The sequence below is a fragment of the Olea europaea genome, unplaced genomic scaffold (genome assembly GCF_002742605.1).
Source record: "Olea europaea var. sylvestris unplaced genomic scaffold, O_europaea_v1 scaffold589, whole genome shotgun sequence".
Lineage (NCBI taxonomy): Eukaryota > Viridiplantae > Streptophyta > Magnoliopsida > Lamiales > Oleaceae > Olea > Olea europaea.
This window is the reverse complement of record NW_019264231.1, coordinates 36,010-49,961: the sequence shown is the minus strand read 5'-3', so window position 1 is coordinate 49,961 and position 13,952 is coordinate 36,010. Positions and strand designations below refer to the sequence as shown.

The 13,952-nt window shown below is 30.9% G+C and overlaps 1 protein-coding gene across 3 annotated transcripts; it reads left to right on the top strand.

Annotated features, from left to right (window-relative positions):
- The first annotated feature begins 10,119 nt into the window (after positions 1-10,119).
- LOC111389418 (protein IQ-DOMAIN 1-like) lies at positions 10,120-13,814 on the top strand. Of its 3 annotated transcripts, none has more exons than XM_023014340.1 (6): positions 10,120-10,348; positions 11,133-11,222; positions 11,314-11,628; positions 11,859-12,086; positions 12,682-12,801; positions 12,894-13,814. In XM_023014340.1, the coding sequence occupies exons 2-6, from the start codon at positions 11,148-11,150 to the stop codon at positions 13,503-13,505; spliced, it is 1,350 nt and encodes a 449-aa protein (XP_022870108.1). In that variant the 5' UTR covers positions 10,120-10,348; positions 11,133-11,147; the 3' UTR covers positions 13,506-13,814. The 3 variants fall into 3 exon arrangements, with proteins under 3 accessions (XP_022870108.1, XP_022870107.1, XP_022870109.1); XM_023014339.1 differs by having other exon boundaries at positions 10,120-10,360; XM_023014341.1 differs by lacking the exon at positions 10,120-10,348 and adding an exon at positions 10,651-11,028.
- The last annotated feature ends 138 nt before the right edge of the window (positions 13,815-13,952 follow it).

The following is a 13,952-nucleotide window of genomic DNA, read 5'->3' as shown; positions in this document are numbered from 1 at the left end:
GGAACTCACCCCTGGGCCATGGGATCTTGGGATACCTACTGTTTTAGGCTTTTGGGATTTTCAGGTTCTAACTCCTGTTTTACCTTGAATTATTTTTTTACTATACAATAATACATTTATATCTGCTATAATTTATTGAAGGATGTACTGCTATAATGCTAGCTTTTTTTGCTTGGAATGCTTTTACTGTTTAGTGGAGTATTTTTTTTGACTAACTATGGCTTGAATTCTTATTATTAATGGATTTTATTGATTCTGCAACTTTTGGTAGAAAAATGACATTTTGTGGAAGAAAGACAAGTGATCGACTCATATAACTGGTTAGTTCCTTGCCAATAATTTCATCTTCTCATATATTTTCAAACATATTCAATATATATGTTAACCAAACCATAATTCATGCACAGCTCGTGCATCGCATGTGGCGCAGACTAGTTATAAGTAAAAATTGAAAAAAGAAGTCCATGTACGCTTCATACTATTTACGCTCAAACAATAGGATCACCACATCTTCCCAAAAACTTTCCTTTATCAAATCCCTTATTTCAAGCCTTTAACTTCTACCGTGATTCATTCAAGTTTCCTTTGAACCTATGTGGATCACTTGAAAGAAATTTTGGATCACAACAACAGTTATCATTGAATTAGAAAAAAAATACAAACTAATTATGGTAAATAATAATTCATACGGACTACTCTATCATACAGCAAGTTATCGTTGTTTCTAACAACTTTGATCGTGTGTCTTTACCTTGAATTCTATATGCGAAGGAAATTTTAGATCATAACAACAGTTCAAAACATAGCATATGTTTTCTCGAAGTTCAACAAACCCATACAATGTTTCCTCTTCATGGTTCTATTTTGAAATTTCCATGGTTTTCAATTGAGCGAATGTTTGGGAATTGTAATTAATGGTGGGCTATTGTTGGGTTTCATTTACAAAGGATGAGAGGAATTTATGGAATCAGTAATTTTGATTTACTTTTGTTTTATATCAAGTATTTATAAATTATAAAATAATGATCAGTATTTACTGAAATATTTTTATTTACTTGGTTCTATACGATTATTTCCTAATAATATACCTCTATTATTTCGCCCATGGTCATGGTGATATTTCTTAGCCCCTATCTGGTGACCAGTAGAAATTAAAATTAAAAATCAAAATCGATAATTAATTTTAATAAAATATTTTACGTGATCCACAACTTTTCAATCACACATTTCATCAACATTTATTGGAATTTACTAAATCTGACTTTTATTCCTATAAAATAGGGGCTTAATAAGGTTTGCTCCATTTGTCCTTCCAAAAAAATTTCAAATATCCAAATTACATTTCAATTATAATCCTGCTGATATGTGTTCAAGTATTTTATATGATGAAGAGTCCTAAGTTATTTAAATTTTATATAGACCACCGTATTTTTTAAGACATATATTATTGTAATTTATTATTTATTCGATAAACAAGGTCTCACATTAGAATTTTTGAGCACTAAGAACATCTCCAAGAATTTATTTAAAAGTGAAATACTCTCCAATTTAAAGATTTAACTCTTGAAATTGTATTTTAAGAATCCTTTTAAATTAATATTTTAAAATAGAGAACAACTCTCTATAATTAAGTACATTCAAAATATTCTAATTTTCAATGCTCCATATATTCACGCGATTAAATAATATATAAAAAGAAAATTGAGTGAAATAATAAAATAATTTGAAAGGAAGCCGAAAGCTGGTAAAAATAAAAGATAGAAAAAAATAATAAATACATATTAGGAGCAGTAAAATTAAGTGTTAAAGATAAAGCATCTATTGAAGTATTTAAAAAATTTTACTTCCTAAACTTACAGATACTTACTAAATTATAAAATATACTCTTTTAAAAAATATTAAATCTTTTGAAAATGTTCTAAGTAGAGCATATTAAAAAATTAAAACCACTCTAAATTCCTGAGAACCTGAATATTTTCATTGTCCGACTTAGTTCGATTTCATTAAAAATATTTTAACTTCAATTTTTTAGAGCTGAGAATTCATTGTATTTGTTTCAACTGAACAAAAAATTTGCATTTTTCGTTCTTCATAATTTTTCTCCATTTCAAATACTTAGGGTGCGTTTCCTTTGCCGTTTTCTATTTTCATTTTCTAAAATGCCCAAAATGCATTTGGTCACTTGTTTCTGAAAATGCATTTTCGCAAACAAGGATAAATTTATAACTAAAAACGTAAAATAATTTTTTCTCGTTTTGGGCATTTTCAATTAAAAAAACCCAAAACACGGAAAACACTCAACACACGCCATTTTTCGATTATTTATTTATTTTTTAGGGACGCTCTGCAGTACTTTTAAAATAGTAAATTCACCAAATTTAAAATATATATTATCTGATAATATATTAGCTTAAAATTATTATGTTTTACTAAATAATCAAATTAATTGAATAAATGTCATAAAATAATTTCTTAACATTTATTATTTTATTTTTGTAGTAAGAAAAATAGTAAATTCTCCAAGTTTAAAATATATATTATGTATTAGCTTGAAATTATTATGTATTACTAAATAATCAAATTAATTGAATAAATATCATAAAACAATTTCTAAAAATTTTAAACCAAATGCATTTTCTAGTTTTCTATTTTGAGAAATCGTTTTTCAAGATGACAAATCAAATACGCTTCCTATAATTCGAAAATAGTCATTTGAAATAGAAAATGTTTTCTATTTTCAAAAATGAGAACACAAAATGGAAACGCAAACCAACATCACCTTAGCCTTATCTTTTCAAACACCTTTGGTACTCATGTGATGTTTAAAAGAGGAAATACCTCTTGATACAAAGATCGATTTAGAATTCAAATATGGAATGGATAATAGGGCATAACAATATCATCTATTGATTACATTTAAACTTGAATTCAAGATTCACAAATCAATGCAATATTCCATCAAATTCTTCTATTGTATTCAATTTACCCATCTCGAGTTCTCATTGAACATATTTAACTAATTCAATCACACTTCTCTATGTGAATCAATTTTAATTACATGAAACATTAGTTATAAGAATTCATATAAGACCACAATAATTAGCATAGATATCTCTATACGTTATACTAAATTATCGGATTTTTAATATATGGTATAAATCTAAAACTTACCTCTCAATTCCTAAAAAATTAACACAATCATTGAATTATTGATCATTTAATTCAAAGCATTAACTGCATAAATAAAATCAACACATATATAATGAAAGAACTTAAAACTTGAATAAAAGAAATAAAATGTCTCAATAAATTACATTATTCGTCCTAATGAAAAAACTTAGATACTCATAATAATAGAAGAAAACAAAAAATTTGCATTGAATATATCACCGGATTTTGAGTTGAGATATAAAAGTAGATGAATCTTGCACCAAATTCCTCTTCTTGTTCCAAACCTTTGATTTCATATTTTTCTCCTTTGATTTTGCTCTCTGATTTTTCAAGTTATGTTCTATATCTCTCAATGTGTGTAACCCTTCAAAAATGCTTCCATTCTTTTATTTATATTTTTCTTCAAGTTTGTGCCGATGTAGAGCTTTTATAGGCTTCAAAATGGGCCAAAATTGCAGCCTAGATGCTTCAGGTAGTACCTCGGAGTCATGGGAATGGCATCGCATCATAATTCAGGGTGGTGCAGCAGCGCCTGGTATGGCACCTCGACTCCAAAGTTCTAGTTGGATTGTTCACGACGCCACCTTCTCCATTTCCTGCTGACCCTAGATAGACTTATTCTCTTTTCCTTATTTCCATATGTTACATTAAATTTTTTGCCCTTTTTCTTCTCCTTTTCACTTCTTTTGATTCCAAATCGTTTATTCTCTACACCTTTACCATTATTAACACCACCTCACCAAACCTATAAAACAACACTATAAACACTTTAAAAAGGTTCAATAGTTCTAGGATCTAACCAATGATCAAGTTAAAATAGTATAAAACTCGTGAGTAAAATACACTCAGCAAATGTCAACTAAACTATGAGCTATGAAGACATTGCTCCCATTAAATGGCCCTTAAATAGCTCTCGTACCCCTCGGAATTGGTCCCATTCAACTCTCGAAGTGGTCTAAATTTCATAGTTAACTTTTACCAATCTAGTTTTAAGGATTTTTGTAAGCATTTTTTTTTTCGATAAAGTTTGATGAGTGATTTAGAATTTCCAATAGCACTAAACTCTTTTCTTGTATTTATTTTCAATAAAGAATCGTGTGTTCTCACAAGCTTTGAGATCTTAATAATAAACTAGTTTCTTTTCTTAAGAAGATACATATACCCGACCCACATTGGCATTTTGGACATTTTAGGTCAACTTTTTATGGAGTATTCTATAAATATATATACACTTTATGAGTTTATTTATATATAAATATTAAAAGCATTAACATTGAAGAGCCCTCACATAAGGGAATTTTCTTTGCCATTTTCTCCCTTTTACATCCCATTTCTTGCCCCTCCATCTTAACATACTATAAAAGATATAAACAAAAAAATTAAAAAGAGAGAGTTAAATAGCTAAGAATGAATATAGATTCCTTAGTAAAGATGAAATTGAAATTGCCTTTGTATCCTTTTTAGGTTTGGCTAAAAGGCACTTTAGTGATCAAATTAGAAGCCAAAGCTCCAATTTATCACTTTTAAGCGAATGTTTAATATGTAATATTAAACTTTACAAAATAATGTATTTATCTATATGTTTTAAAAAATTATTTAATATTGTTCCGTTCTATTTAATCCATTTTATCAAATATGCTATTTAAAGTGTAGATGTGACTTTAGCATAAACTCGATAAAGAATAAAGGACATATAAAGAAACTCTAGTATGGTTGAAATAATTACAAAACATTAGATGTTGGGTTTGGTTTGTTTTGAAGCGAAGGCAGAAATGATGAAGTCAAAAGATCGGAAATTAATTTGAAAAATTAAAAGTTAAAAATTAAGTATATGTGGGTATACATATTAGAAAGTCAAAAGGCTATCAATTGAAGGAAATAGATTAGGTGTTAAGTATCAAATATATGATGTGTTCATCATTAAGAGCACCAACTTTTAATGTCATTATTTTTTATTTCTTCAAAAGGAAAATCGCAAAAAATGATTTTCGACTTATTGAGTGTGCTGGTTAGATATAATTGAAAAATATTAAGAACCGGAGACGTGTAATATATTTATTTGCAATTTTTTCAACTTTTATCCAATTCGATGATGCTATTTATAGTGAAAATTATCGATAATTACCCTACATAATATACATGCGACAGTTTATTATTTGATGCATGATATAATAAAAAACTATCACATTAATGCATTAAATAACAGTACATCAAATAACAAACTGTCATATATATGTCACGTAAGACGATTACCTATAAATCCTTACGAATAACATTATTCTAAAACATATTTTATCTTTTGAAGTTGCTTAAGGAAAAAAAAAATTATAAAATGATTTACATAAAGTCACTCACGAACAAATTATTTAAACAAGCATCTATTGTATAGTTTATGATACTAAAAGAATTTCGTAAAACCTGTAATGACCCTGGTAGAATGAATCTGGTATTCCAGCATTTCCCTATATATATATATATATATATATATAGGGAAATGCTGGAATACCAGATTCATTCTACCAGGGTCATTACAGGTTTACTCACATACAGGGAGCTTACCCAATAAAAAATGGCCAAAAAAATACCCACCCCACGCCCTACATGTGAGTAACCTGTAATGACCTTGGAAAAATGAATATGGTATTCCAGCATTTCCCATATATACCACTCTTCCATCCCGAAATTGTCGTCCTAGGACAAAGATGGGATCAAACCGACTATTAAGAAGACTAGTAAACGAGAGAAACAAATTATAAATTATTGTCCATTTTATCCCTCAAAAGTTAGATATGTGAAAGTTTTGCGTCTTCTAAGAGAAAATGACATTGACAATTCGTTGAGGACTATGATACTATGAATTCAATGGATTGAGGTTGAGATTCTTTAATTTGTTCTAATAATTCGATATTTTTCGTGAATCGATGAATTTATTGATTAAATCAATGCTCAAAAATTTTATTGGATGTCTCTCAATTTGTGTGTAAAATTTGATACATTAGTAAATCAAGGAATCAATAGATTTCGGCATTCATGTCAAATAAATAGTGTCTTGATTTCAGTCATTCTCAATCTTCAGTTTAATTTTCTTTTGAGATTCTCATAGTTCGTGTCAATAATTTGGTATTCCTTGTGAATCAACTAATATATTGATTTAATAAATACTCAGTATTCATGTCGAATCAATGAGACCTTGTTCCAATCAATTATTAGTATTTGATTGAATTAGCAAATCATTAATCGATCAATTCTCAATATTCTTTTAAAATCAACGAGTTTCAATATGTGTTCTCTGTGTTTTATTGCTTCACGTCATACCAGTAAACTAGTTTGAACCCTTGATTTTTAATTTAAGATTGTTGTTAAATAACATTTATTTGTTCTCTTTGCAAGAGAAATAAATTAATTTATCAATTTTGGAGAGGACAAAGGTTGACCAACTACTGATCATTGTCTTGGTAAGCTAAAATGAATCGGAAAAGAAAAAATATATTTTTTTTTTATTAAATGTGTTATTCATTTTGATTACTTTAGCATTGTGACGTTGAGTTTCTCGACCCTTTGATTTAGAATTAGTCAGTTCTATTTCTCGATGGAGGCAAGGCCTTCTTTTCGCACTATTACGGATCTGAATATAATGGTCAAAATCGGATTAAATGGTCAACTGCCCCTATTGAAAATAGGATTGACTAGTGATTCCATCCATTGTTTGGGGCGATTCACATTACTATTATCAATTAGAATAATTTATGGTTAGCTTGGTTGGACTAAAAAATGAAATATTCAGGCTCCGTTTAGAAAAAACTCAATTGGTACCATATCTCTGATTACTAGTGGACCCCTCAGTAGGATTCGAACCCAAACGAAGTCCTGACCATCTATCAGAGAAAAATGGGGATCATATTAGAATTGGGATCCAAAGAAAACTTGGACATTTATTACTTGGATCGTATTCATTAGATAGAGAAGATCACCAAGATTTCGTGATTCGCTGTCGAATTTATTCCAATCATCGAACGAAGTGAAATTATCTCAGATACAACACATTAAAAAATTAGTCAAATTTCCCCAAGACTACCGGTGATGAGCCGGAGGAAGGTGAGGATGACATCAAGTCATCATGCCCCTTATGACGTGTACGTGTCGGATGAATCAAATCCTCATTGAATTTGATTTTTCCAATTAGAAGGGGCCCGACAAAGGTGACAACTAACATGTGAAGACGTAAATGTTGCCACCCAAACTTGCTGCTACCTTAAATACTCTGTTTCAGAATCGGTTGGGTTACATATATATTCAATGCTTGAAATTAATACATTTGTGCACCAAAATTAAGTCATCCGTTGCAAGACAAAGATTTGGTCTATTATATTTGTGCTTAATTAGATTATTCAATCCCTATAACACCAAAAAACGTCGTTTTTAGATGTGATAATCGATCCTCGTATGATCCAAAATAGACTTGACAAAATAAAGGACAAATTTTATGTGGATCGACCTATTTGAAAAGGCAAGTTACTCTAGGTCGCACTTGTTTTGATGTCTCGTGGTGGTTTGCACATGGCGGTTTGTTTTTGTGAATCCGACCTAGCTAGCACTTTTAAAATGAAAGCCTCCTTTTATCGAATAATATATTAGCGAATAACACTATGTTTTTACATCACCATTTAGCCCCGCTGACCTCCATTCTCCTTCTCATTTATTTTCTCTCTTTTATTTTCAACCACACAATCTTTCATAAATTACACGCAAATCAAAAAACTTTTCATTTTCTTTGAACCACACATTTTTAAAAAAAAATATTATTCCAACCATTAAAATTTGAAAAGAATTGGAACGGCGGCTTAATTAAGTGCTTGTTTGGTAGGGATTTTGATAATTGATTTTTTTATCGTTAGAGATAAAGTCAGTCCTACATATGAAAAAAAAATTTAAAAATGACGGCTGAAATAATGGTCAAAATTTTGATTTTAATTAACTTAAAATCTGTATCAAACAAGCACTTAGTTATAACTCAAAAATTTAACAAAATTATAGAATGTGTTTACAAATATTAATATTATATATGTTAGATATATACCAAATATATTATATAAAAGAAATAATTAAATTCTAAAAAACGTCCGAGTGTTGAAAAATGTGAAATCTATAGTGAGCTCGACGGTTCAAATCACATTCCACCCGAATATTAAATTTTATTTTTATTGGACTTTGACTTTCTTTGATTAAAATAAATTTTTAATCATTTTCATAAAAGGATTGAGCCGAATAAAAGGATTCTATTGCATGTATTTTGGCTAAATACATCTCTAGATATACAAAATTTGAAATACAAAATCTAAGAATAAATCCGAACAGAATAAATTTCATTCGTCTAACTATTCAATAAAAACTAACTAGTAAATAAAATGTCAATTGAGACAGTTATTGGATGACTTATATAAATCATAAAAATCTCATAAAATCACAATTTTATTTTAATAAAATTATGAATTGGGAGTTATAACTTTTGGCATGTAGATACCTTTCTCTTTTCTTGGAAAACATAACAACAATTCAGTTTTATATTCTATAATTCTAGAGCTTGTTGGTAGGGATTTTGTTAATTGATTTTGTGACCGTTAGAGGTAAAGTGAGTCCTACTTGTGAAAGAAGAATTCAAAAATTACGGCTGGAATAATGAAATAACGCTCAAAAAATTGATTTTAATTGGATTAAAATAAATCTCTACCAAACATGCTCCTAATATACTCGATTTCAGTATTAATCTGCCTTTTGAGATATTCTCTGGAGTACTACTAAGGATTCTGGAAGTCGCTCGTGATTGTCGTATAAGTAATTTGATCATTGTATCTTGAGAATGATTATTCAAAGAAATCGCAGCAGTTTACATTGTGCAATTTATTTTAGGATATCATGGTGTTCTGAGTCTCAATCAATCGATAAATTTTCTTGCTGCATTATAATTGTCGTTCTTGAAAGCTATCTACAACTAATTTTCTCCAACAATATATTACTGAATTATTCAACCTTTGAAACAATAAGGTTCATTAATTAATTTATGTGTAGATCGGATTTGGTCACTGATTTCAGTTAAAAGCTCAATGATTTACACAATTATAAATTTTCTCAATCAGAACACTGAACTTTAATTTACGATCTTTTATCACTTTTTAGCAACATATTAAACTTAATATTACAATCCGACTTGAACACGAAAATTTAATGACGATCTAACATGTCTACGTTTTACAAGTAAATATACCAAAAAATCATGCTGCAGATGTAAATTTTGAAAATAAATTATGTTTAAATTTGATTAAAATTCATTTACCGAAGCATACTTAGATGTTCTATTCATCCATAACTTTAAGATTTGTAGTCATAACATGATTAAGTGCCATTCCATGTTTAATAGTGACTAGAGGGAAGTGAATAATATTGATAATTAGGGTATCTTCGATTATGAGAATTGATTTTTTAATTATTAGAGAGAAAAATGGGTCCCACTGTACGTAAAGAAATAAAAAATGACGATCGAAATAATGAAATGACAGTTAAAAAATTGAATTTTTGAGGTGAAAAATTATTACCAAATAGGGCCTTAATTTAATTTAGTTATGTGATCATGATATATTAAAGTTGTGTAACCCAATTGGAAATCAACTGAAAGCTCAGTGACCAAAAGTGAAATTAACCCTTAACGTACTTATTGTACAAAAGCCCAAACTTAAAGAGAACAATGACCCTTTTCTAGTACAAATATTATGGCAAGTTTTGACCGTTGGATCTGATCTGGGTCCCACTTTATTTGCATCAATGGGCATGTGTTGTGGGCCCATAATAAACATGTCTGCACGCTCTTACAGGCCAACCATTTAATGTATCAAATACCTATTTTACCTCTAATATGCTATTCAAATGTCGAAATTGCCCTATTCCGTTATTCTTGTCTTCAACAGCATTTCTTAACGTTTTTAAGTTTCCTTAAACAAGAATATCGATCTCTCTCTCTCTCTCTCTCTCTCTCTATCTTTGTCTCTCTGTCTTAATCTTCACAGGGTTCTCGTGCACGCCCTCAACTTTCGAGTTCGTTTGACATTTTTGAAGGGTATAGAAAACGGAAGAGATATAATCAAGTTTTTGCAAAGAAATTAATCTGCAAATTTTCAGTTTTCAGGTGTATTGACATGTAATGCTTTTCTGTTTTTCATTTTAATATAAAATGGGTTATAAAATGGGTTCTTTATAGTTTTGGATTTGGTTGATGTTTATCTAATTATATGTTGTATAATTAGTGGGTAAAATGGGTGTACGGTTTCATGCAGTTTGTGATGATTTTTTACATTTAACTCTAACGGGTACTGCAAATTTTATCATGGTTTTTACGGATGTTTTAACATTTTTGTGATATTTTGCATTTTAATCTTATGGATATTGCAAATTTAATTATGGGTTTTACATATGTTTTAACAGTTTTTGTGATTTTTCGCATTTAATCTCGTGGATATTGCAAATATAATCATGGGTTTGAAAGATATTTTAACATTTTTTATCTTTATTTCTAAAGCTAATTACTTTATGTCCTTGCCAATATAATATATTCGTTATGCACAAAATTTTCAACTGGTGATTATTTAAAGTTTTATTCTTTATGGGGGTAACAAGTGTTCTCATAATTACCATCTATTTCGCTCAAGATGATAAGAAAATTGAAATATTAATTGTGCTGATGTAGATCTGTTTGAGTCTTTGAAAATCTGCATACGAAATTATATTTAAATGGTCCAAGTAAATGATGAGTTTGATTTTTGGTAACAAAGAAATTTCAGGGGTAAATCTAGTGTAATGCTGTAAATGGTATGCGAACTGCTTGAAACTGTTCTTTTTCCTCATTTTTTTTTTAACTATATTTTTGTCCCGAGTTAATTTTCTGAAACTTTGAATTTCTCTCTGTTTTCAAGATTATATATTGAGAAATGGGGAAGAAGGGGAGCTGGTTTTGTGCACTGAATAGAGCTCTGAGCTACGAATCGAAAGAGAAGAAAGATAAAGTTGCTAATTGATTTCATATATTTTATTTTTTTTATTTGAATGTTACCTTCTGATGATTTAATTCAGAATAGTTCAATTTCTTGTTGACAGAAAAACAATAAATCAAAAAGATGGTCCCGAAAACAGAAGAGTCTAGATTTGGATTCTTCCAATGCAGAAGAAAATGCTCCGGTGGTTCCTGCACTCGATGGCCCGGTGGAGGAATTAAAGTTGATAAAAACTGAGGATGAGCAGAATAGGCATGCTTATTCTGTTGCTTTTGCAACAGCTGCGGCTGCTGAGGCAGCAGTTGCAGCTGCTCAGGCTGCCGAGGTTGTTCGACTCACAACTGCAGCCCATAATTTGGGTAGAACAAAGGAAGAAATAGCCGCTATTAAGATTCAGACAGCTTTCCGAGGGTACTTGGTAAGATGATCATTTTTTAATGTTGTATAGATATCCTTTTCGATACTTGATCATGATGAACTATGAAATATCTGGCTGTTGTAGTGATAAATACCCGGGGTATGCGAAAAATTATTATTTATTTTTTTAAACCATAGATGTATTTGATCCGCATAACCTATCGATTGGTGATTAGCATTGTAGCTTATTATATCTGGACGGTGACTATTATTATTTCATGCTTTATTTAGGCTAGGAGAGCGTTGAAGGCACTGAAAGGGCTGGTGAGGCTGAAATCATTGATTCGAGGGAACTCTGTGAAACGTCAAGCAACAACCACCTTACGATGTATGCAGACACTGGCTCGTGTGCAATCTGAGATTCGTGCTAGGAGAATTAGAATGACGGAGGAGAATATGACTCTTCAGCGACAGCTCCAGCAGAAGCATGAGAAGGAGCTTGAAAAGTTGAGAGCATCTGTGAGTGGCATTCTTGGACTGATTTACTTTTGTTTTGAGTCTGCAATTCGCAGATTTACTTTTACATTTCACGATAACTCTTCTACTTTGCATGCTTATTTTCATCTAGTCTTTTTCTTAATGATCTCCCAGTTTCCTTGATGTACATTTCTCATGCATCGAAAACTATTTTTGATGGCGTTATTAAAGAACTAAGGAAACAGTAGTTAGCTTTTTGTTAATTTGAGTGCCTGACTTTTCTTGATTAATTTTATAGAGCAGACAAACAGTTTGCAATAAAAAACAGCTCAGAATGTTTGCCTTCTCATTTCTTTAAAAGATTTTGGATCAGGAGCCTGCATATTCTCAACCTCTATCTCGGGTTATGTATTCAGTAGAATTTTTATTACTAATTTTCATTTCAAAGGAAACTTTGTGTAGATATTTTCACAATTTTTACCTGTGTATACTGCTAAGCAACTCACATTGTGAAAATATCTCTTTGTTGTGTAATTGCTTCATTAGTACGCCTAAATGCACTGAGTGTTTACATAGAGAAGTTATTTTTCATCTTTGTTCACAACTATTGGCTAAGATGTTGGAAAACTGACAACAGACTGGAGAGGATTGGAATGACAGCATGCAGTCTAAAGAACAGATCGAAGCAAATCTTCAACATCGGCAGGAAGCAGCTATGAGAAGAGAAAGGGCATTGGCTTATGCATATTCTCATCAGGTATTACAATTTGCAATTCGTACTTCTGATGATTCTTGCATTTATATGAATTAGCTTTGAAACTGATGAAGATCTATAAATTTCTGAAACAGCAAACATGGAAGAGCTCAAAATCTTCAAATCAAACATTTATGGATCCAAATAATCCCCATTGGGGTTGGAGTTGGTTAGAGAGATGGATGGCTTCCCGGCCTTGGGAAAATGGAAGTGCAATGGACAAAGAACTTGACAGTGATCATGCATCAATGAAGAGCACGACAAGTCGCCCCGCTTCTGTTGGGGGAATTACAAGGACTCAATCTCACCGTGTCGATAATAAGCTATCTCCTACAGCCCACAAACGAAGTCGGCCTCCCAGCAGGCAATCACCTTTGACTCCCACCTCAAAGGTTTCTGGAAGATTAACAAGGGGAAATACGGCCAGGGAAGATGACTCGAGGAGTTTGAACAGTGTAAAATCTGAGGTTTGTAGGAGGCACAGCATTGCAGGATCCTCGGTGAGAGACAATGAAAGCCTAGCAAGTTCACCTTCAGTTCCAGGTTACATGGCAGGCACAAAATCAGTAAAAGCTAAATCTCGGTTGTCAAGTCCATTGCGATTAGAAAAGAATGGCACTCCAGAGAAATTCTCACCTGTTTCTGCAAAGAAAAGGCTATCATTCTCCCCTTCTGGCCCGAGGCGGCATTCTGGCCCCCCAAGATAGATACTAGTTCTGCTAAGACATCAACATGAAACGACGGATTTATCATTTGAGTGCATTTATAAAGCGTAAGACGTGCAAGGAATATATACATATATAACACTTTGCCGACCATGAAGAAGCTATCATCTTAGTAGTGCAAATCACGAGAAGTGATTAGCAGGAAAATACCATGCTTTCAAAATTCCTTCTTTTTTTTTTCTTTTTTTTTTTTTGTCAAGAACTGTTTGTTAGTTATGTTAATTGTGTAATGAAATAGAGGTTGGTTTTGTGTTGAGTTATTTATATTTTATAACACTGTTCTTGCATGTTTCTTGGGAGTACTTTGCAACGGTTGTTTCAATCTTAGACTTATGAATGCATTTTTGACATCTGGTCTATTAATTCCTCTCATTGCGAGGGATTTTTTCTTTTCGGCTTTTTTTTTTTTTTTTTTTTTTTTTTTTTTGT

What these genes read in the sequence shown, in the direction of transcription:
- LOC111389418 (XM_023014340.1), top strand. Translation starts at nt 11,148, where the DNA reads ATGGGGAAGAAGGGGAGCTGGTTTTGTGCACTGAATAGAGCTCTGAGC. An exon ending in CAGCTTTCCGAGGGTACTTG is followed by an intron (nt 11,629 to 11,858) that starts GTAAGATGATCA and finishes TGCTTTATTTAG; the next exon opens with GCTAGGAGAGCGTTGAAGGC. An exon ending in TTGAAAAGTTGAGAGCATCT is followed by an intron (nt 12,087 to 12,681) that starts GTGAGTGGCATT and finishes AACTGACAACAG; the next exon opens with ACTGGAGAGGATTGGAATGA.